Consider the following 24870-nt stretch of genomic DNA (forward strand, 5'->3'; position numbering starts at 1 on the left):
TGTCACAGTCACGGGGGGAGCTCCCATTCTTGCTGGCTTTTCCTCCTGGAACCCAAGCAAGTTCTCCCAGGGAAGACTGGAGAAAGCTCCCCCATGTGGTGCTGGCTTGGGGAGGGAAACAGCAGGCACAACTAAATCCTTTCCCCTCACCTTCCACACAGAACAAAAGGCTAAATCTTCAAGGGAGAGACAGCCTTCAAAGCTGGTAGCCCAGGGTTCTGGTGGAGGCCCACCACAGTGGGGAAATGCGATGGAGGCCTATAAAATAAGACCCTTAATCCCAAGGGAGAAGCACTTCAAAACCATAGCCTACTGACCTTAGTGTTTACCAACCACATCTGGGGACAAAGGAAAAGGGAGGAAAAAAGGCAGCCCACCCCCAGAGAAGGGACAGGAGCACTTATGAGGGCCACACCCCTGGACTCTGGTTCACAGTGCCTTCCAAACATTAAGGATTAATGGGATGCAACACCAAAAGCATGATCCACAAAAGAAAACACTGATAAACTGAATTTCATCAAATTTAAAACTTCTGCTCTGCAAAAGATAAAGTGAACGAAAAGACAAACCAGAAATTAGAAGAAAATACTTGCCTATCACATATCTGATACAGAATTTGCATACAAAATATACAGCTGACCCTTGAACAACATGGATTTGAACTGTGCAGGTCCACTTAACACTCAAATGTTTTTCAATCCTAAATACTATAGTACTACATGATCCCCAGCTGGCTGAATCCACAGGTGCAGAGAAGGAACCTCAGTTGTAGAGGGCTGACTGTAAAATTATACTCGGATTTTTCGACTGCACAGAGAATCAGTGACCCTGACCCCCACCTTGCTCAAGGGTCAACTGTATAAAAAACTCTTAAAACTCAATAAGAAAACAAACAATCCAACATTAAAATGGGCAAAAAAAATCTGAAGAGCTTCAAGGAAAATACAGGGATGGCAAAAAAACACATGAAATGCTCAACATCATTTCTCATTAGGAAAATGCAAATTAAAACCACAATTAGCTACCACTACACACATATTAAAATGGCTAAAATCCAAAAACAGACAATAACATGTTGCCAACGATGCAGAACAACAGGAACACTTGTTCATCGTTGGTGGAATTGCAAAATGGTACAGCCACTATAGAAGACAATTTGGCAAACTTGTATAAAGCTACACATGGACTTACCATAAAACCCAGCTATCATACCCCTAGATATTTACCCAAGTGAATTAAAAACTTATGTTCACACAAAAACCTGTACACAAACAGGTGTAGCAGTTTTATTCTCACTCACTAAAACCTGAAGGCAACCAAGATGCTCTTCAACAGGGAAATGAATAAACAAACTGTGGTATATCCAAACAGTGGAATACTATTCAGTGATAAGGACCACGTTATCAGTTCACGCAACAACATAGATGAATCTTAAATGCCTTTTGCCAAGTGAAAGAATGCAGACGCAAAAGTCTATATATCGTATGATTCCATTCATATGATGTTCTGTAGAAAACAAAACTATAGGGGCATGACACAGGTCAGTGATGGGGAGCGGGAGAAGTGACTGCCTACAAAGGGGAAGTGCAGCAGAAGTTTTAGGGGGATGGGGCTGTTCCGCACAGACTTTGGGTGATGAATGTATGATTTATGCATCTGTCAAAACCCAAAGAAATGTACAGAGAGTGAACTTGAATGTATACAAACTATATATATATATATTTTAAAAATCACCAGGGCTTCCCTGGTGGCGCAGTGGTTGAGAATCTGCCTGCTAATGCAGGGGACACGGGTTCGAGCCCTGGTCTGGGAAGATCCCACATGCCACGGAGCAGCTGGGCCCGTGAGCCACAATTGCTGAGCCTGCGCGTCTGGAGCCTGTGCCCCGCGACGGGAGGGGCCGCGATAGAGAAAGGCCCGCGCACCGCGATGAAGAGCGGTCCCCGCACCGCGATGAAGAGTGGCCCCCGCTTGCCGCAACTGGAGAAAGCCCTCGCACGAACCGAAGACCCAACACAGCCAAAAATAAATAAATAAATAAATAAATAAATAAGAAAATCCTTTAAAAAAAAAAAAAAAAAAAAATCACCCAGTGTCAGGGGATTCCAACATGGAATGCAGACTGTGGCAAATAAATGTAACCAAACCACACACACGTATGACAAGCACACTGAAGAGAGATGGTGAGGATGGTGGCAGGAAAGCTGACCTAAGTAACTTTAGAAAACAGTCATTTGATTGCAAGCTGTAAGGAAATATACAAAATAAACTATGTCAACCTATGCTCTAGTTAGTAAATTTGTTTGAAACTGCTTTGCATGTATACTGAGGTTAAGCAAGTAATGGGGACTTCCCTGGTGGTCCAGTGGTTAAGAATCCGCCTGCCAATGCAGGGGACACGGGTTCGAGCCCTGGTCTGGGAAGATCCCACATGCCACGGAGCAACCAAGCCCGTGCGCCACAACTACTGAGCCTGTGCTCTAGAGCCCTCGAGCCACAACTACTGAATCTGGGTGCCACAACTACTGAAGACCACACGCCCTAGAGCCCACGCGCTGCAACTATTGAGCCCACGCTCGGCAACTTCTTAAGCCCGCGCCCTCTAGGGCCCACGTGCTGCAACTACTGAGCCCGTGTGCTGCAACCACTGAAGCCCATGCACCTAGAACCCCGTTCTCCACAACAAGAGAAGCCACCACAATGAGAGGCCCGCGCACCGAAACGAAGAGTAGCCTCCGCTCGCCGCAACTAGAGAAAGCCCGCGTGCAGCAATGAAGACCCAACACAGCCAAAAATAAATAAAACTTTTTTTAAAAAAAGGTAATACTGTATTTTAAAAATTAAAAAAAAAAAAAACAAGTAATGGAGGGTGGGCAGTGAGAACCAGGCTCTCACTGGTCAGGAGGAGAGTTAGAGACAAGCAAGAAGAGAAGGCTAAAATGAAGTCTGCCCTGTGGTACTGGATTAAAGTCAGAGACAGCAGTATGAACATGTTTTCTTAATATATATGAAGAGGATATATATTAATATAACAGAGGATAAACACAGAAACACTTATCGCTATTTATGTATACATGGGATAGTAAACAGTATACAGCATATGTATTCTACTATAGATATATACATTACTCTAGTTCTATCCCCAAGAGAAAACCCTGACAACCCAGTAACAAGGGGCATTCCCAGACTCAGATCTTGATTTCTAAATGCAATTTTCCAATAAAGGCAACCAGAGCTCCTTGGAGAAATGGCTGATTCCAGAGCCAGAGAACATCTTTCAGTATCAGAAAGTAGGGAGGTGTTTTTAAAAAATTGAAAATTAAAAGGAAAAGGTCATATCAAAGGGACACAAGAAGCCAAAATGAAGGAATTCCTAATGGCCAAAGTTGGAACAACGTGAGTAACAGAATAAATAATGTGCTGTTAGATTATAATCCAAAGAATAAAATAAATATCCATGAGTCCACACTGATATATATAACTGAAGAAATCAATGGGGGAGATGAGATGATCTTACCCACAAAAGAATTCTAAATAATTTATGTAGAAATCCCCCTTCCAGGAGGTGAAGCTTAGCCCCCTCACCATCTGACTGTGGGCTGAACTTACTGACATGCTTCCAAAGAACAGAGTAGAAAAGGAAAAAATGGTAACTTTAGAGAGGAGAAACCCTACAAACACCACCTTAACCACGTGATAAAGGTCAGCCTCACCAGCTGTGTCATGAGGATGTCATGTACTCCCTAAGGCATATGTCAAAACCCACAGATACTCCCTGATATGTGATGAGAAGGGGCTTTTCCTTTGTGATATTCTCTCCAGAAACCTTTTAACTGCAGGCTAGTCATCAAAAAAAAAAAAAAAAGAAAGAAAGAAAAAAGAAAAAACAGAACAACAACAACAAAAAACAGACACAAGCCCAGATTAGAGGCTATTCTACAGGCTACTTGGCCAGTGTTCCTCCAAACTGCCACGGTCATGAAAAATAAGGAAAGACTGATAAACTGTCACAGACCAGAAGAAACTAAGAAGACATGACAAAGATATGCCACGTGGTATCCCGGATTGGACTTTGGAACAGAAAATTGATGGAAAAACTGGTGAAATCCAAAAAGTATAAAGTTAATACTAATATAGCAATGTTCTTAATTTTGACAAATGTAACATGATAACTGTATTCCTTTGCTAGGGCTATCATAACAAAGTACCACAAACTACATTTAGGCTTAAACAGAAAGTTATTGTCTCGGTTCTGGAGGCCAGAAGTCTGAGATCAAGGTGTCAGCAGGACCACACTCTCTCTGAAGGCGCTAGGGGAAGGTTCTGTTCCAGGCCTCTCTCCTAGCTTCTGATAATTCCTTGGCTTGTTGCAGCATAACTCCAATATTCACATGGCATTCTCCGTGTGTATATGTCTCCAAATTTTCCCTTTATATAAGGATAAATTATACTGAATTACCCCAGTAATTCCTACTTCAGTACGACCTTTAATTACATCTGCAATGAGCTGACTGGCTGTAGGGAGAAATCATCTACCATGGGTCCTGAGGCTTCCCTGCACTTTACTGCTGTGTATTTCATGGATCCAAGGGCCTGAATGCTCTTCACCTGGGTCATTTTTCAGGACTGTATTTGCTGCGAGAAACTTTGAAGAAAATGTAAAGTCTCCCTCCGGGACAGAGAGCAGGCTTGCTTACAGTGTGTTACAAACCGGCAGGTTCCCCAAATTCAGTATTGCTGTCCTGTAATGCAACCCACTGCATATGAACGCATTCATTTGGGCCTTCTGTCACCCCTGTGGGACTTGGGGAGCAAAGGAACCAATACAAACCTGAAGCTCAATGCTGCTAATTGGGTCACTAATAACGACGTCCTTTGTCTCTAACTCAAGAGTTGCATATCTTTTGCCAGCATCCATGGAATAGTAACAAGCTAACTACTAACTTGTAATTGGGGTAAAATCCTATCCCAGACCCAACGTTGTCTAGCCAGACCGAAAGCCCTCCACTTGCCCCGTTCCGATCATAGCCCTCACCCTCCCTTCAAAAGTAACAACTGTCTTGGTTTTTATGATAAACACAAAGTGTACATCCATAAGCATCATCTATCCGTTTTTTTAAAAGTAGATATATCTTTCAAGTCTTTTAAAATCTACAGGTTCTGCCTCTATTCCTTTCTTTTCTTCACAATTTGTTGAAAGAAATCAGGCCTTTTAACCTATAGAATTTCCTAGTACGGATTTTGCCGATTGCATACTCATGCTACCACTTATTTTTAACAGCTGTTCATTCTTAGATATCAATTTAATCAGTCCCCTACTGATTAGCACTGGGTAATTTACAATTTTTGCTATTACAATAGATGCAGGAATATCTTTAAGCATCGACTTTCCAGCACTTAGGTGAAGTATTTTTGCAGGACATTTACAGAGGGTCAGACTTTGTGCAAAGAATATTACAGAATCTTCTGTTAAAAGCCACTAGAGGGACTACCCCAGCGGTCCAGTGGTTAAGACACCGCGCTTCCACTGCAAGGGGCGCGGGTTCCATCCCTGGTGGGGAACTAGGATCCCTCATGCCGCCCAGCGCAGCCAAAAAAAAAAAAGCCACTGGAATGGTAAAATTAACGAACAAAGGATCTTTTTGCCCACACCTGAAAAGTTCATGGCCTTCTTAAAACCTGAAAACAACTATTGGTGCATTAATCAAAAACATTCACGCAAAAGAGCAGAAGGGAAAAAGATGAAGTCTGCAGAATATTAGTGTCATTTATGTATCTGTTAATTAATTCTGCAGAAAAAAATCTCTTTTCCAAAAATATCATTAACTTTTAGTTAAAACCTAGACAAGGCTTCTATGAAGAGAAATTTCTCATATTAGGAAAGATTACAGAGACTAGAGTCAGAAATGAACTTCTCATACAACCCAAATTTGGGGGTGGGGATATGGGATAGAAGGGGTAAGGAGAACATCCATTCAATGGATATATGTGAAGGAAACTTGCTAAAATGCATGGACACCATCAACACACAGCCCTGTGCTGAACTGAATGCATGAAGTCTGCCAAAATAATATCCCTGAGACAAAAATAACCTGGAGGACTTCCCTGGTGGCGCAGTGGTTAAGAATCCACGGGCCAATGCAGTGGACACGGGTTCGAGCCCTGATCCAGGAAGATCCCACATGCCACAGAGCAACTAAGCCCATGCACCACAACTACTGAGCCTGCCCTCTAGACCCCGTGAGCCACAACTACTGAGCCCGCGAGCCACAACTACTGAAGCCCACACACTCTAGGGCCCGTGCTCCGCAACAGGAGAAGCCACCGCAATGAGAAGCCAGCGCACCGCAAGGAAGAGTAGCCCCCGCTCACCGCAACTAGAGAAAGCCCACGCGCAGCAACGAAGACCCAACGCAGCCAAAAATAAATAAATAAATAAATAAATTTTAAAAATAAATAAAATAACTTAGAACATCCACTCTGCTGGAACATGGAACTATTCTGGCAAAATCCATAGTAGCAACATTTCCTAAAGTGTGCAAAGAGATGTTTATTGCATTTTCCTAAAGTGTGCAAAGAGATGTTTATGTGGAAAATGGCCCATGGTGAAATAAGCTTGGGAAAAACTTAAACCAATATAAAGTTTAATTCCTATAAGACTTTTCCATCTTTAATAGGCAAATACGCAAGGTAAACTTTTAAAATACAATGAGCAGCATAGTTCTCACTTGATTAAAGAACTTTTTATTTTTCATGGAACAGCTATCTCTTGGGACTTGTATTTTTCAGGTTACATTTTGGAAAACACTGTCAGAGACTTCACAAACATTGAGAGAAATGAGCCTTTCCTTTGAGGAAAATCAAGTGCCTGACACATAGCAGGTATCCAAAAAATGTTTAATAAGCTGAATGAATAATCCTTCATTCTACTGATGCAGTACTGCTGTAACACAAGCCTAAGATAAGCTTCACACTGTGGATACCCAAATCCCAATCTCAAGCACATACCTTTCACTATATGTAACATTCACTGCCACTGAACTAAGTTGCAACTGAAAGACATACCCAGGGAAATATCCTACCTTTTGCAGAATATGATTTATTTTGACATGTCATCCATTTCCAGCCAATATTAAAGAATGCCATTAAATTTAAATTATAACACAAATATGACAACAAAGCACAATACAAGTACGATTCATAGAATCAAAAAACATTTAATAAATGCTGATTACTCAAGCTTCACTCAATCCTTCCTGACTTCAAACTGGGCCAGTAAATTCCTCCATATGGAAATAGTTTATAGAGAATCTCTCAAACTGTCCTTAGCTGTGCTCTAGCTCTCACTTTCTGTGATATCATCTACTTCCCATCTTCAATTATTACCTCTAAACAGCTGGCTCAAACCTGCATCTGTACCTTTACTTTTCCAGAGGCCCAGGCCCTTATTCCAAATGCCTGCTACAATTACAGGAGTACCTACGTGGCACCCCAAACTCAACTTGTTAGAAACCAAATTTACCAAGAAATTTCTCTCCAACAAATCTGTCTCTCCTCCTCTGTTCCCTATATCAGGTAAAGGTATCACCAATTTCTCAGTCAACCAAGCACAAAATGTTGGTGTTGATTCCTAACTGTTCTCCCCTCTCTGCCAACAACTTGAGGTAGTTACCAAATACCAGAGAAAGATGGTCTATCCTTCACACCGCGTTCAGAGAAATTTTGCTAAAGCCCAAGTCTAATCTTGTTAATCCCATTCAAAAATGTTCCATGACTCGCCATTAATTTCAAAAACATCCAACTTTAATTGACATGGCCTTCAAGTCTCTCCACATCTGATCCCAGGTAAACTCTCCAGACCCACCATTGCACAGCACTCCTTACAATGGAGACTCAGAAAACCGAGTGTAGCCTCCATTCTCCTATCTCACAGCTCTTGCCACAGGAATAAACATATTACATAATAGAAAGAAAACAGATTTTGGAGTCAGATGGACTCAAACATTAGTTTTGCCACTCACTACTATACACCCTCAGACAAGCTAGTCTCAGAGCCTCAACTTCTGTGTTTATAAAATGGAGATAATAGAATCACATTTAGTGTTACTGTATGAACTCTCACTACTTCCCATCTCTACCTATTGAAACCCTAATCATGCTTCAAGGCCCAGATCAAATTAATGATCGCCCTCCAGTAAGCTTTCACTGGTTACAAAGTCGACATCAGTCAAGTTCTTTGCATATACAAAGCAAGCACTTAATGTATGTCTATTCAAAAGGCATAGATTATAGACTGGTTGATACTGATTCTAGATCATCTGCACATACAGAATATGAACATGATTGCTGTCATGAAATGACATGTGCAGTTTCAGTTCATGCAGTCCAACCAGTATACCTTCATACTGAAAAGAACTACTTTCTGATGGAAAAAAGTCTTCTCCATGTCCAGGTCAAAATTATGTGGAAAAAATGAGCTTCTGCACATTAAATTAAATGCTGTGCAAGAGTTTTAAACATTATGGAAAAAGAAAAAAATTTTTTTCTATGAATATTTTTGTTGTAAAAATATGTCCAAATCAGCCTATGAATATAAAGGAGACCTCATTAATAGGTCCTACTAGCTTGCATTAGCTTGACAAACTATCTGCAGAAATGCAGAACCTTTGCCTCCTTTCCAGGTTCAGGTCCATCTAATATCTTTGAAGGGTCACAAGGAATGTCACACTATTATCACAAGTCAGTCCTATCCACTTCTCACAACGCTGCCTACAGTTCCGCCATCAATGGCATATTTCCATCACTCCGCTATGAAGTAAAAAAGGCTCTTGCTCTGTTAGCTCTCTTAGAAGGGTCACAGAAGGAATTCTTGGGATACAGCTTCTCAATCTCTGAAGCACATGTAAAAGCCAACACTGGGAGCTAGAACCATTCAGTCTTCAGGCCCTGATGAGAGTCCAGTTTACCTTCCTTTCTTCGATGTGGTTTATGCCCCAGGTCACACAGCCCCATGCGATCTGTACTGTCATGTCTTTCTATTCCACTTGTGCGCATATCTAAATATGAATCTAAATATGAACAATAACATTGTTCTAAGTTCTTTTTCCAGGAAATTCCTCAGCTCCCATGTATATCAGTTGACTAAAATAAATAAGGGTAAGACATTCCAGTTTTCATATGCCCATCTCCGTGTAGGCTGAACGGAGAAACACTATGCAATAGTTAGTGTTCACTCTGCCACAGGCTGTAAAGTGCAGTAGGTAGTCTATGGAGCCAGATAACCTGGATTCAAATCCCACCTCCTGTTTACCAGATGTGTGACACTGGGGCATACTACTTAGCCCCTCTGTCCCTTAAATTCTGATCCATTAAATAGAGATAAGACCATAATCCCTTTACCCAAACCCCTTGGGTCCAGATGCATTTCAGAATTCAGAAAATTTTCTAGATTTTGGAAAGGTAACACAGTACATATTATATAGTATATAAAACATCCTAAGTGGAGTCTGGTTCAGTACACTGTAATCAAATGCTTTACTACTTCTGCACCAAACCATGAGTATTAACACTAGTTAGGATATGGACAAAAAGAGTTTCAAAAGTATGTTCAGATCCTATTTTGCCACCAAATGCATTTACCACAAACTAACCCCAAACCAAACACAAACTTATGATTGTGAGGTTTCAGAACTGCAGAAAAAGGATCTGTATAGTATCTGCTCCGTAAGACTATGAGAATCAACTGAGCTAACACATGTCAAGTACTTAGAATAGCACCTGGCATAATACCATAAGTGCTATATCAGAGTGACTTGTCATTTTTACATGCAAAGTACTTGTCAGGCTGCATGAGGGTGTCTTTTTTTTGACTATACAACTCTTTTATTGCAAGCATTTAACAGAAACACTGTTGAGAAATGCTGAACCAAGAAATTTCTGAATTATCGTACAATAACATGATTCTATAATGATAACCAGGCCATTGTTCTAATCCTTTAGGGACCACATTCACATCTCGGTATCAGACTTTAAGTCTACTGTCTCAGAAATTTGTCCAGGGAGTAAGAGATGCAGGTAAATGGGCTTACAAATTTTTAGTATTGTAGACTTGAATCCTAAAATATGTAAGAAGAGACACAGAGAGACTTATGCCGTTAGTGACATTATTACCATTTATGGGTAAAGTACAATTTTTCTGACCATAGGAATGAAAAATTTTAGACTTTACGTTAATATTTTGCTCTGACTTTACTGAAGTTGTTGAAATAAAAGTAAGTTGTTTGGCAAACTTATGGTTACCAGAGGGTAAGGGGGGAGGGATAGATTGGGAGATTGGGATTGACACATATACACCACTATATATAAACTAGATAAGTAATAGGACCTACTGTATAGATGAGGGTGTCTTAGTCCGTTCAGGCTGCTATAACAAAAATATAGACTGGGTAACTTATACAACATTTAATTCTCACAATTCTGGAGGCTGGGAAGTCAAGATCAAGACGTCTGCAGATTCAGTGTCTGGTTAAGTCCAATTTCCCAGTTCATAGATGGCTGTCTACTTGCTGCATCCTCCCTCAGAAGGCAGAAAAGGTGAGGGATCTCTCTGGTGTCTCTTTTATAAAGGCACTGATCCCACTCATGAGAGCTCTGCCTTCCTGACCTAATCACCTCTTAAAGGCCCCACCTCCAAATATCAACACACTGGCAATTAGATTTCAACGTATGAATTTCGGGGGCACACATTCAGTCTATAGCAAAGATATATAAAAATGAATAAAAATCATTTCTTCCTTGCAGTGTGATAAACTAATACCATCTAAGCTTTGGACTGGTACTATTAGTACAATAGTAGCTAACATGTATAAAATGATTATTATATGCCAAGCACTATGCTAGATTTTTTAATGAATTATTTATTACTCATAAGCACTCTAAGATGGATACTATTATCCTCATTTTTTATATATCAAAAAAGGAGGCTGAAAGAGACCAAGTAATCTGCCCAAGATTAAGTAGAGGACCCATTATTTAAACCCAGGCATTCTAACTTGAAGATCCATCCTCTTATCCATAACCTTATGCCACCTCCAACAAGTTATATGAGTCAAGTTTTGACACTATAAAATTGGAAACCAAAGTGTACCAAGATCAATGAAATCTGCCAGTATTTCTCTACTTCCCTAACAACAACATTTTAAATTGCACATTATAATCTAATAATGCCAGCAAAACAAAGTCCAAACTTACCAAATGCTGTAGTATGATATTAGTTCTTTTGGATGAATTAAACCTGAAACAAATGTAGAATACAATGAACACAGTAATGTGGGTAGTCATGTTTCAATGTATAAATACTACATTCCCTTTTGTTTGCTTTAGCTTCTTTGAAAAGTTATTAAAACAAAAAGTATCCTTTAAAAAAGTTTAATTCTCATTCATTGTGGTAGGAACACAAAATGGTACAGCCACTTTGAAAGAAAATTTGGCAGTTTCTTACAAAACTAAACATACTCTTCTACCATATGACCCAGCAATTGCACTCCTTGGTATTTACCCACGGGAGTTGGAAATTTATGTCCACCTACATGTGAATGTTTATGGTAGCTTTATTCATAATAGCCAAAATGTGGAAGTAACCAAGAGGTCCTTCAATAGCTGAATGGATAAACAAACTGTGGTATGTCTATACAATGAAATATTACTCAGCAATAAAAAGAAATAAGCTATCTTTCCACAAAAAAAAAAAAAAAAGAGGAACCTTAAATGCACACTGCTAAGCAAAAGCAGTCAATCTGAAAAGACTATATACTATATGATTCCAACCATAGAACATTCTGAAAACCATGGAGACAGTAAAAAGATCAGTGGATATCACAGGTTTAGGGGAGGGAGGAAGAAAGTAAAGAACAAGTGGAGCACATGGGATGTTTAGGGCAGTGAAACTAGTCTGTACGGTTGTAATGGTAAAGACTTGTCATTATACACTTGTCAAAATTTTCTGCTAATTTTTTCTGTAAATCTAAAACTGCTTTTTTAAAAAAAGTTAAGAGCTTCCATGGTGGTGCAGTGGTTAAGAATGCAGGGGACATGGGTTCAAGCCCTGGTCCAGGAAGATCTCACATGCTGCGGAGCAACTAAGCCCGTGTGCCACAACTACTGAGCCTGCGCTCTAGAACCCGCGTGCCACAACTACTTAAGCCTGTGCACCTAGAGCTTGTGCTCCACAATAAGAGAAGCCACTGCAATGAGAAGCCCGTGCACCGCAACAAAGAGTAGCCCCCGCTCGCCGCAACTAGAGAAAGCCCACACGCAGCAACAAAGACCCAACGCAGCCAAAAATAAAATAAATAAATTTATTTTAAAAAATTAAAATAAAAAAAGTTAAAGAAAACTGCTAATTTAAAAAAAGTTTGATAAGGATGCAACAGGCCTTCTCAGACACTGCTGTGAGACATATAAATTGGTATTGCCTTTCCAGTAGGCAAGCTGGAAATATGGACCCACAACCTTTAAAATGATCATACCCTTAGGCCTAGTAATTTCACAGGCATTTGTATTAAGGAAACTTCAGACACGATCAAAGTTTGATTTACAAAGATGCCTGCAACAATTATTTACATAAGGAAAAAGCTGGAAACAAAGTAAGTATCTAACAATATAGTAATACTTTTAAAACTGTCATCTATACAAAACCATTACATAGCCAAGAAAAATATGTATTTAAAAATATTTAAATAATAGTTATGACATAGAAAAATAGTCATGACAGAAGTTATGAAAAGAAAACTGGCTACAAGACAAATACAATACAACTCTAAGTCTGTTATTTTAAAAGTGTTTGCTAGGCTAGGAATACAAAGCTTAAGATACAGCTTAGCAAAAGTGATCAATAATAACAGAAGTAAGAATGGTGGAGGGTGGGGGAAACTGGGAAGGGGCATGAGGAAACACGGAGTGTTGGAAGTTGTCTCTATCATGATGGTTACAGGACTGTTCACATATATAAAAGTTCGCTATAGACTTCAGAATAGTACATTTAAGTACTTCGTGTGTTGATACTTTACAATTAAAGTAAAAGTAAAAGCAACATGGGGGAGGGTAGTGACTGGAGAGGGCATAAAGAGGGCTTCTGGATGCTGGTACTATCTTGTTTCTTGATCCAGCTGCCACTGAAATGAGTATGTTCATGAAAATCCATCAAATTGTATCTTTAAGCTCTGAGTCTTTTAAAAAGTTCCCCAAAAGTCATCGTTCTTGCCTTTGAGAAACTCAAAGTTTAGTGAGAGAGATGCATATAAAAATACCGTAATTAGGAAGATACAGGCATCTCCTGCTTTTCGAAAGTTCGCTTTACACCACTTTGCTTTTTCCAAAGACCTACCTTAGCACCTGTTTTCACTAATCCAAAGAAATCCAAAGAGGATTATCACTTTTATGAAAACAGGTGAAGAGCAAAAATAGCGTTCAGTGTTTGTTTTGAAGCGAGACGTTACAGAGGCAGCATGCACCCCGAGCAGTGAGAGTGGCACCACTGAGCTCCTTCCGCAGCAACTGCACTCTGCATCTCAGCACCAAGCGACCAAAGACTTGAACTGTGGGAGCCTCTGTGCTTTATCTCAATTTGTTTTGTACATCTATTAGCAAGATGTGTTGCAAGATAACTGCTTCTTCACTTTACACCATTTCGGCTTATGCGAGGTTTCACAGAAATGCTCTACTTTCGGATAGCAGGGGAAACTTATACTGGGATACAAGAAGTGAGATTTAAGATATACAGAGAGAGGTCAAAGCTGAGATCAGTAGCAGCAGCAGCCTGACAGGAGCTGTGCATATGCAAAGACACAGATACTATCTGATGGACCTGATAAGTTGCCAATTTATTAATTTTATTAATTTTTCAAGGATACCTTGAGATTATTGGAAGGGCAAAAGTTTAGCTGAGACATTAAGAAAAACGGCAATATGACCATTGTTACCACTTGTAACCACATTCTAGTTGACTGAATTCATAAAAATATTTGTAATCTAACTTACTTTTCAGAATTTGTATTATTTTCATTTTCTATTACATTCAAATTGAATACTACTACAAAAAAAAGAGGAAAATCACTAATTTATTAAGTCAGTCACATTTCACATTCCTGGACTAGCATATTCTGAACTTGCCTTACCACAACTAAAATATTCTTATCTTAAGCCAGTAATTCCACAACTAGTCTGCACAGTAGAATCACTTGGGGACTACTGTAAACATTCCAAAGCCCCGGTCACATCCAAGACCAATTATCAAACTCTGGAGACTGGACACAGACATAGGTATCTTGTTTGAAGCTCCCCAAAAGATTCCAAAGTTCAGACAAGTTGTCATTAATATCAATACTTTATAAAAATTAACCTGGGGGGCTTCCCTGGTGGTCCAGTGGTTAAGACTTCGCCTTCCAAAGCAGCGGGTGTGGGTTCAATCCCTGGTCAGGGAGCTAAGACCCCACATGCTTCTCGGCCAAAAAACCAAAACATAAAACAGAAGCAATATTGTAACAAATTCAATAAAGACTTTAAAAACAGTCCACTTCAAAAAAAAAAAAAAATTAACCTGAAGTGACAGATCCTTATTTAGGGGTATTTTTAAAATAGAGGTTTTATATAGACTTTTAAAATCTGAACTACACTCACCCTAAAGCACCACTTCTAAAAATATTTTCAACTTAACCCAAAAAACTTCCAAAAAGAAAAATTAAGTATCAAAAAATTTAAGCACTAATTTCTTTAGATCCAGAATAACTTTTTGAATTCCTTAATGGCCAATACCTAAATGCCAGTTCAAGGCTAATGAGGATGCTGCCATATTGGCAGGTTTTATGTAACAGTTTAAGTACTACCTGCAGCATAAAGAATAAACAAAGAGAAACACAAGGCCTGGCTTCAAGTCCCAGTTTTATTTATGAGATAGAATTTTATTTCACTCAAAGAAAGTTAATGTAAACCTACCAAATGCAAGTTTGAACCACTGTGTATGGCATTCACAGGTCAAAAAAAAATCTCTGGACCAGTTACTATAAAGCAAAATAGAAAACAAACCTAAGTACAACTAAGTTCCCTGCCAGATTCTATACAATCATATTACTTCTGTATGTTTTGATTTACACTCAGCTATTATTTAAAATCTGGTATTAACTTTTATATCTCAAAAATGTATTTGCATGTTCAGAGTCTCCAAGTAATTCTGAATTTATGGTCTCTTTCCTTCCTTTTGACTCCCAAACTGCCATCTGGTGGAAGGGAAGAGACATGCACATCCCAGCTACTGCTAATTTACTAATTCACTTTATCAGTTTTATTTCCTTCAAGTGATGGTCAACTTGGCTGCTAGCAGCAGTTGTTCTGAAAGTGTGGTTCCTGGACCTACACAATCAGTTCACCTGGGAACATGTCAGAAATGCAAATGTTTGGCCCCATTCCATACCTACTGAATCAGACACTGTGGGGTAAGGCTCATAAATCTATTTTTAACAAACCCTCCAGGTGATCCTCATACATGCTAAAGTTAAAAACAACTGTCTTAGAAGATGAGAACCTTATCGTTTAGAAGACTTTTGATTATCCAATAAAGCACACATGGGCTTACAAAATTAACTTTTTCATGAAACTGTTTAAGATGACGATATAATAAAAATAGTACTTAATGAAGATTATTACAGCAGAACTAGGCATGGTAGGATGTGAATAGAACAGAAAATCAAGGCCAAGTAACTCAGGCATGAACTGATGAACACCAGCTGTGGAAACAAGGCAATGATTTACTGAGTTATTATGAAGTAAAAACTCAATGGAAAAGAAAAAGAATTATGCCAAAAACGACTACAAGATTTCATGCCAGGAGAGCTAGGAGAAATAGGTACTGAAAAGCTTGGGAAGGAAACTAGCTGGTTTGTAGGATGAAATATGAATTCCATTTTGAATTTGAGGTTGTAATGACCTAAGTAGAAATATTCAACAGTGAGTGGAGAAGACTAGAGTTTGAAAGAAAAGTTAGAACTAAAGACATGTCAGGAAGTCACATGTATAGACAATCACTGAGGCCTAAGAACCTCTAAGCTCTCTATGAGGAATAAGTGAGAAAGCTACAGTGGAAAACTATGGCCTGAAGGCTGCTTGAGCCTACAAATGTGTTGTTTGGTTAGCAGTGTTTTAAAATGGCAAACACTTTAAGATCAAGGGATTTCACTTACAAACGCAGCTTTCCAGCTTTTCCAGACAAACCGGTAGTTCTGGAAACCCTGGGTCTACACTCTACGACATGGCAACAACACCCAGGCTGAAAAGCTGTCTTTAGAGAGAGAGAGCACTCTCTATTGCTCACTAGTTCCCCACTAATCCCCACTGCTGCCACCTAGCCGGCACCATTCCTTCTGGGCATCTGCGTTTGGGTTTGTGACTCTTCGACTAAAAAATAATAATAATAAAAATAATAATAGAGAATCAAATATTGAGCCTTCAGAAACAACTACACAGAAGTAAAAGAAAGAGAAGAGAGGCAGCCCAAGAAGCAAACCAAAAACAATATAGTTCATTACAACACAGAGGAGATGAAGAAGGGAATAGCACTATTATATTATTAATAAGCACTATTAACAGCTTAAACCAAACAACTATTAACTGCTAACCAAACAACACATTTGTAGGCTCTTTGAAGAGGCTCCCTGAGCCCCTCTTCCTTTCTAAACCTGGCTCTCTTTTCCTTTAAGACACTTATCAGACTTGATAACTAGGTATTACTTTTGTTTAAATATTTGTTTCTCATCTGATCTCCTTGGACTTCAATGACCTGAATTAAGAAACAATAAGAACAAGTAGGCCAGGGACTTCCCTGGCGGTCCAGTGGTTAAGACTTCGCCTTCCAATGCAGGGGGTGTGGGTTTGATCCTTGGGATCCCTGGCCGGGGAGCTAAGATCCCACATGTCTCACAGCCAAAAAATCAAAACATAAAACAGAAGCAATACTGTAACAAATTCAATAAAGACTTTAAAAATAGTCTACATCAAAAAAATCTTTGAAAAAAAAAAAAAAAAAGAACAAGTAGTCCAGGTTGGCTACAGAATAAAAGAAGTGCCTAGAACACTATCTCCCAGGAGCTGTAACAGGACAGTAAGTATTGTTGAATTCATGAACTAAACTGGGGCCTAATCTTTGAAACCCAGGCTGGGAACTTTTTATTTAATTCCACAGGTAGGAGGACACCTCTAAGAGCTTCTGAGCAGAGGAATGGAAGGCACTAAGTAAACTTCAGCAAGATTAATCTGGCAGTCATGTGCAGAACCTATTGAAATTGGGAACAGATAAGTCCATTAATCAAGTTCCTGCAAAAACAACAAGTGATAAATGAGAGAATTGCTCAAATTCGAATCAGCTGGAAGAGATAAGGATTGGGAGTGTGGGAGAACTTAGATAACTGTAGGAATCCAGAAGAATAGATAGTGCCAGGAAGTTGAAAGTGCAGAGGAGGAATAAGGGTTGCACTTATGTGCAAATGTATATTTGAGGTGCAAAAGAGACATTCAGGTGGTTGTGACTAGTACTAGAGCTCAGGATAAACCAAGGTTAGACATACAAATTTGAGAGCTATCTTCAGAGAGAGGTACTTTACCGGGGAACTACAACAATAACAAAAAATTCCAAGGGCTGTATTGGCACTAGGGCAAGATAAGTAGTGGAGAGTGGTAGTAGGAAAGCAAGACAGTGCCAGAAAAGCCAAGGGAAGCCAGGGTTCAAGGACTGCCCAACAATGTCAACCACAGCACAGGGACCCTAGTTCCTCTCAGAAAACTGTTGCACCGTATTCCTTAGTACATTTGTAATTAGGCTGTTAAAACTGGATGATAGGGGAGTCCCTAGTGGCGCAGTGGTTGAGAATCTGCCTGCCAATGCAGGGGACACGGGTTCGAGCCCTGGTCTGGGAAGATCCCACATGCCGTGGAGCAACTAGGCCCGTGAGCCACAACTACTGAGCTTGCGCGTCTGGAGCCTGTGCTCCGCAACAAGAGAGGCCGCGTAGTGAGAGGCCCGCGCACCGCGATGAAGAATGGCCCCCGCTTGCCACAACTAGAGAAAGCCCTCGCACAGAGACGAAGACCCAACACAGCCAAAAATAAATAAATAAAGATTTAAAAAAAAAAAAAAAAAAAAACTGGATGATACTGGCCTCAGGTCTCTGCTTTGCCAGGGTAATACCCACTCCAGGGCTGGCCCTGGAAAAGGCATCTCTGATCAAAGCCCCCAAACCAGTCCAGGACTCGCCTAATCAGTCTGCACCTTGCAACTGGGCATGCAACAGAGCCAATCTGAACTCTGGGAATGACAGATTCTTTCCCAAGTCAGTTAATTTTGTTAACAAACATGTCTTCCCAATTTGTTTCTCAATTAATTCGGTATTTGCTCACAGCTTCAAAAAAGCAGCAGCAGTGATTATATGTACCGATTTTCTTTATACCTGCCAAGTTCCTCTGTGAGCTGGTTAGAGGCACAGAGACAACTAATTTCAAGGTATTAAAAAAAAACAAAAAAAAAGTAGAAGGAAGCAACTCTTCGATTTTTCTTCAAATACTGTATACCAGGTGCATGGATACAAGGTTAAAACAACTAGACACATTGCCCTAAAGCTGAAACTATTCTTAAATCAGAAAACCACTCCCATCCCTTTGCCCTAAAGCAAAATCCAAGACTAAAAACCCCCAGGAATTTCAGCTGTCGAGGAAATTAGCCGGTTCTCCCTTCAAGCAGCCTGAGCTGATACCTGGTAATGCATGGGGGCAGGCGGTAGGCCTCAAGACCTGCAGCCTAACTTCCTACAGTGATTGCTACCAGATTTCCTCAGCTGACCTCAAGCTGCATTGAGTAGCACTTTCAAAAGTTCAACACGTTTGCACACATACTCCCCCAAGCCAAGCTGTGCGGCCGCAACACTCGCCTCGAAGTTCCAGACAGCCGCACTAACGCTGGAACTACGCGACAGAGCTGAACAACAATCACACCACAAGCACAGATACAGCTGGCAAAGCACGAGCGTTTGTTAGCACAAAACATGCCACAAAATTCCCCCAAGTTGAAACCCTGCGTGTCCCCCAAACTTACTCAACTCTGAAAACGGAAAGAAACGGGGGTCAAGGCTGCATTAAGAGCCAGAGAGGCAGAAAACGAAGGTGATGCTGCAAAGAAGGTGCTAGAAGGAGTGACAGCGAGACCCAGAGGAGGGCAGAGGGTGATCCAGGAGGGTCGGGACTCGGGTCTGAGAGCTGCACCTCCAAGGGCGACTCGAAACGTCAAGGCCAGGCAGTCCCCACCCCCCCCGACCTCTTCCACCTGGGCGAGCGCAGCCGATGAGCCTGCCTTAGGCCGCTCGCTCACTCACCTCGACATGAGTCTCCACATCTCCCGCAGCCCCATCGCCAAAACACTGGAGCCTAAAACAGCCCGGACCAGGCAGCCCACTCGCTTGGCTCTTCACGCCGCACGTCAGACCCGCCCACCGCCGCCCGGCGCCGCCGGACACAGACGGCAAGTCCTCCAGAGGGCCAGAGAGGCCTAGGGCAGGACTTTACCGCGGCGCGGCGCTGAGGGGCGGGGCGAGAACCACCGACTGAGGAAATGGTTGAGGGAGATGGGAGGTGGGAAGAGGCGGGGCCTGGGGAGGGGCCTGGGGAGGGAGGGGCGGGGCCTGGGGAGGGAAGGGGCGGGGCCTGGGGAGGGGAGGGGAGGGGCCTGGGAGGGGCGGGGCCGGGGTGCAGGCGGTGGGCGAGGCGGGGCAGGGCTGAAGGAGCGGTCAGAGAGCAGAGGCGGGCTGAACCGGAGGGAAGAGTTTGCTCGCTAGGGGCTCTCCTGGGAAAAACCGAAGTGACCTAGCCAGCTTAGTTTGACTAGCAGAGACTGACAGGAAAGACTTTTCTGGAATCTTAAGATTTTTTAAAACTAAAAATATAAACTTGGGACTTCCCTGGCGGTCCAGTGGTTAAGACTCCGCTCTTCCACTGCAAGGGGCAGGGGTTGCATCCCTGGTTGAGGAACTAAGGTCCCTCATGTCCTACGGCGCGGCCAAAAAACATTTAAAAAGTAAACTTAGTATTCTTTTTTTTTCTTTTTGGCTGTGCTTTGCGGCTTGCGGGATCTTAGTCCCCCAACCAGGGATCGAACCACTAGACCGCCAGGGAAGTCCCTAAGATTAGTATTCTATTCTGAGAATCAAGCAGATGAAATACACGTGATAAGAGGAAGACATTTACTGTCATTTATTCCTAGCCTAACATAGCAGAATTTCTTTCATATCAGGATTGAGATATTTCCGGTTTTTTGGAAAAGTTATAGTTCCCCAATCTTCCTTAATGACAGACAAGAATTGTCTCCTTAAGAGGTGATATATATGTCTTCAACTAAACTAAACGTTACTGTTATCAGCAAAAGCATAAAATTGCATCTAGAAAGTAGCCTACTCTTGAATGAAACTAAAATTTGACTCAACCACTAGTATCAACTATTATGTAGATACAGAAGAATGTTCCTCTGCGTCCAGATACACCCAGATGTCCAGCAGCAAACATTTCATCACCACTGAACCACTGACACATTTATCAGGAAGGAGGAATTCAGGGAAGAATTTCAGAGAGAGGGAATTTAAAGGAGTTAGTCTTAGCAAGTTGACATCTGAGAATATACTGCCAAGCCTTTGGTCAAAAATTACCTTTCTACCTAGTCAAATATAATTACCAAATACCCATTGAACAGAGGGCAAACAGGCATCACAGAAAGAACTCCTGACCTACAATTCAGTTTTTAACCTGCTGTGGGAAATTGCTGTTTGACATCACCCTCATTCAGCGTGCACAAAAAATGAACAATCATCAGCATGTTTTACTGGAAAGACCAAGGGCTTTCCTGCAAGCCCAAGATTCAAATCTTCCCTGTCCCCCTAGCTTCATGTGTGTGTAACCTGTGTCTCACAAGGCCCCATGCTTAGAAGGAATCTGCCTTTGGTTTAATGCTCTGCTTTTAATAATTTTTGAACAAGGGACTCTGCATTTTCATTTTTCACTAAGCCCCATAAATTATGTCGGTCCTGACCTGCCTTTAGCACACTAGTTTAGTGTGCTAGTTTAGTGAATAGCTTAGTGAATTTGGGCAAATTATGTAACCCAGGACCTTTCTCAAAAGGGTGTTTGTATTATTTTGGACTAAGAATTCTAGTTGCAGACAATCCACAGAAAGGGAAACAAATTTGCAAATGATATATTTGATAAGGAGCCAGTATCTACAATATGTAAAGAACTATTACAACTCAATAATAAAAAATGACAAATAGCCCTATTTTTTAGATGGATGATGGATTGAAAAGACAGTTCTCCTGGGACTTCCCTGGTGGCGCATTGGGTAAGAATCTGCCTGCCAATGCAGGGGACACGGGTTCAATCCCTGGTCTGGGAAGATCCCACATGCTGCAGAGCAACTAAGCCCCTGCGCCACAACTACTGAAGCCCGCGCACCTAGAGCCTGTGCTCCGCAACAAGAGAAGCCACCGCAATGAGAAGCCCACACACTGCAACGAAGAGTAGCCCCCACTCGAGAAACAACTAGAGAAAGCCCACGTGCAGCAACAAAGGCCCAACACAGCCAAAAATAAAAAATAAATTTATGAAAAAAAAATGACAGTTCTCCAGAGAAGATGTACAAATGATCAATAATCATATGACAAGGTGCTCAACATGCTTGGCCATCAGGGAAGTGCAAATCAAGACCAAGATAAGATATGACTTCACACCTACCAGGATGGCTATCAAAAAGACCGAAAATAACAGGTGTTGGTGGAGAATTTGGAATCCTGAATACAATGCTGGTAGGTATGTAAAATGCCATGGCCATTTCAGGAAAAAAGTCTGACAGTCCCTCAAATGGTTAAACATAGAGTTACCATGAGACCTAGCAATTCCTCTCCTGGATATACACCCAAGAGAAATGAAAACATAATCCACACAAATCTTTATAGGAGCATTATTCATAATCACTAAAATGTTGACCCATATGTCTAACTGGTGGATTTTTTAAGTGATATATCCACACAATAAAATATTATTTGACAATTAAAAGAAATGAACTGCTGATACAAGCTACCACATGGATGAACTTTGAAAACACTGCAAAGTGAAAAGAAGCCAGTCACAGTCGACCACATTTTGTATGATTCCATTAATATGAGTGTCTAGAATAAGCAAATGTATAGAGACAGAAAGTAGACTAGTGGCTGCCTAGGTCTTGGTAGGAGTGGTGGGACAACTGGAGGGTGACAGCTAAGTCATGTGGGTGTCTTTTTGGTGTAATAAAAATATTCTAAAATATATTGTAATGGTTGCACTATACTAAAAGCCACTGAATTACATACTTTAAATTGGTAAATTGTATATGTGAATTATATCTCAATTTTAAAAAAAGAATTGTGGTGCTCCACAACCTCATCAACATTTTGTGCTGTCAGTCTTTTTAATTTTATCCTCCTGGTGTGTGTATAGTATTACTCATTGTGGTTTTCATTTGCATTTCCCTTGTATTTAATGATATTGAGCACTTTTTCATATACTTATTATCTTCTTTTGTAAAGTGGCTGTTCAAATCTCTTGCTCATTTTTAAATTGGGTTATCTTTTTATTAAGGTTTGATGCAATAATTATCAATTGCTGTTACAAATTACCCCAAAGTTTAGCAGCTTAAAACAACAAACATTTCTTATCTCTCTGATTCTGAGACTCAGGAATCAGAGAGAGGCTTAGCTTGGTGGTTCTGGCTTAGAGTCTTTGCTGAGGTTGCAGTCAAGGTGTTGGCTGGGACGGCGGTCATCTGAATGCTCAACTGGGGCAGAAGGACCCACTTCCAAACTCACTGACAAGCTTGTTGGCAGCCTTCAGTCCCTCGCCATAGGGGCCTCTCCACAGGGCTGCTCACAATATAGCAGCTGGCTTCTTCCAGAGTAAGTGATCCAAGAGAGAACCACCAAGACAGAAGCCACCATATCTCTTATAACTTAATCTTGGAAGTGATGTACCATCACTACTGCCTTATTCTATAGGTCACACATACTACCCTGGTACAGTGTAGGAGGGGACTACACCCACCAGGGTGTGAATACTAGGAGGCAAGGATCATTGAGGGCAGTTTGGAGGCTGGCTACCACTCTTTTTTTTTTTTTGGCTGCATTGGGTCTTCATTGCTGCACACGGGCTTTCTCTAGTTGCGTCAAGTGGGGGCTACTCTTCGTTGTGGTGCGCATGTTTATTGCGGTGGCTTCTCTTTTTGCAGAGCACAGGCTCTAGGACACGCGGGCTCAGTAGTTGTAGCTCGTGGGCTCTAGAGTGCAGACTCAGTAGTTGTGGCACATGGGCTTTGTTGCTCCACAGCATGTGGGATCTTCCCAGACCAGGGATTGAACCTGTGTCCCCTGCATTGGCACACAGATTCTCAACCACTGTGCCACCAGGGAAGTCCCTGGCTACCACTCTTGAATAGTTTTTTCTTCTCTCATTGCCAATCAGTCACCGAGGCATGCCAATTATTTCTTCGAAACATCTCTCAGATTTGCCCACTCCTCTTAACACCCCAGTGCTACCATTCTAGTACCCACATGTAATTCATTCCAGATATAACTTCTCTCTTCTCTCTCAACCATCACATCCTTCAATTCACTCTGCATTTTACTGATAACAAATCTTCCTAGGATGCCACTTTTGACTTTTTATTTAGCTGCTAAAAACTCTCACAGTTGTCTATAGCTATGTTGTTCAACATCAGACACAAGTGACTACTGAGCACTTCAAATGTGTCTAGTACAACTGAGGAACTGAATTATTTTTAATTTAAATTTTACAACTGGGCTTCCCTGGTGGCGCAGTGGTTGGGAATCTGCCTGCTAATGCAGGGCACACGGGTTCGAACCCTGGCCTGGGAGGATCCCACATGCCGCGGAGCAACTAGGCCCGTGAGCCACAATTACTGAGCCTGAGCGTCTGGAGCCTCTGCTCCGAAACAAGAGAGGCCGCGATAGTGAGAGGCCCGCGCACTGCGATGAAGAGTGGCCCCCGCTTGCCGCAAATGGAGAAAGCCCTCGCACAGAAACGAAGACCCAACACAGCCATAAATAAATAAATAAATACATAAATATTAAAAAAAAAAAAAATTTTACAACTGAACCAGTACTTTAAAAAAATTTTTTTTTAAATATTGATTACATATGAGCCACATCTGGGTGCCCTTTCTTTTCATTGCCCTCTTTCTTTGGTCACATGGAATCTCACACAGACTTGTGGAATGTCTGCTTCTCTCTTGGTGCTTTATATAGTCAGTGAAGGCCTATTATGATCCAGGTGCTATGTTAGGTGTTGGGCCCTGCAGCCTTGGAGGTTACATGGTGCTATGGAAGCACATAGCAGGACCACCTGTCATAGTCTAAGAATCAGAGAAAGCTACTCAGAAGAACTGACTGTTTTATATATAGGAAAACTCTGCACAGATGGAACAAAACATGACTCCAATAACTGATTCACTTTGTTTTAAAGCAGAAACTAACACACCATTGTAAAGCAATTATACTTCAATAAAGATGTTAAAAAAAAAAAAAAAAACATGACTCCAGCATTCTGATAGTGGCAAGGAGTGACAGGATGGTATCAGATCACAAAGGGTCTATGAAGCTACCTTACGGGTATTTAAGCAGAAACATGACAAAATCAGATTTGAATTCTATCAGTATCACTTTGAAACATGGCCAGTTTGTCTGGCTCCCCACATCCTTTCTTATATCTTTTCTACACCTTCATACTAACTTGACTTTTAAGAGG

At 41.1% G+C, this 24870-nt stretch overlaps 1 protein-coding gene across 3 annotated transcripts in view; it reads right to left on the minus strand.

Moving 5' to 3' along the window:
- HIBCH (3-hydroxyisobutyryl-CoA hydrolase) overlaps positions 1-19606 on the minus strand; it is a 94024-nt gene extending 74418 nt beyond the window's left edge. For 2 of the 3 annotated variants that reach the window (XM_057551495.1, XM_057551496.1), the window contains exons 1-2: positions 19410-19604; positions 11251-11293 (exon numbers count right to left, since the gene is read on the minus strand). In XM_057551495.1, coding sequence (XP_057407478.1) covers positions 11251-11293; positions 19410-19444 — 78 coding nt within the window. In that variant the 5' untranslated portion in view covers positions 19445-19604. Of the gene's footprint in view, positions 1-11250; positions 11294-19409 lie in introns of all 3 variants that reach the window. The other variant, XM_057551497.1, reaches the window with a different exon arrangement.
- Between the last annotated feature and the right edge of the window lie 5264 nt (positions 19607-24870).

Source organism: Balaenoptera acutorostrata, chromosome 8 (assembly GCF_949987535.1).
Source record: "Balaenoptera acutorostrata chromosome 8, mBalAcu1.1, whole genome shotgun sequence".
Lineage (NCBI taxonomy): Eukaryota > Metazoa > Chordata > Mammalia > Artiodactyla > Balaenopteridae > Balaenoptera > Balaenoptera acutorostrata.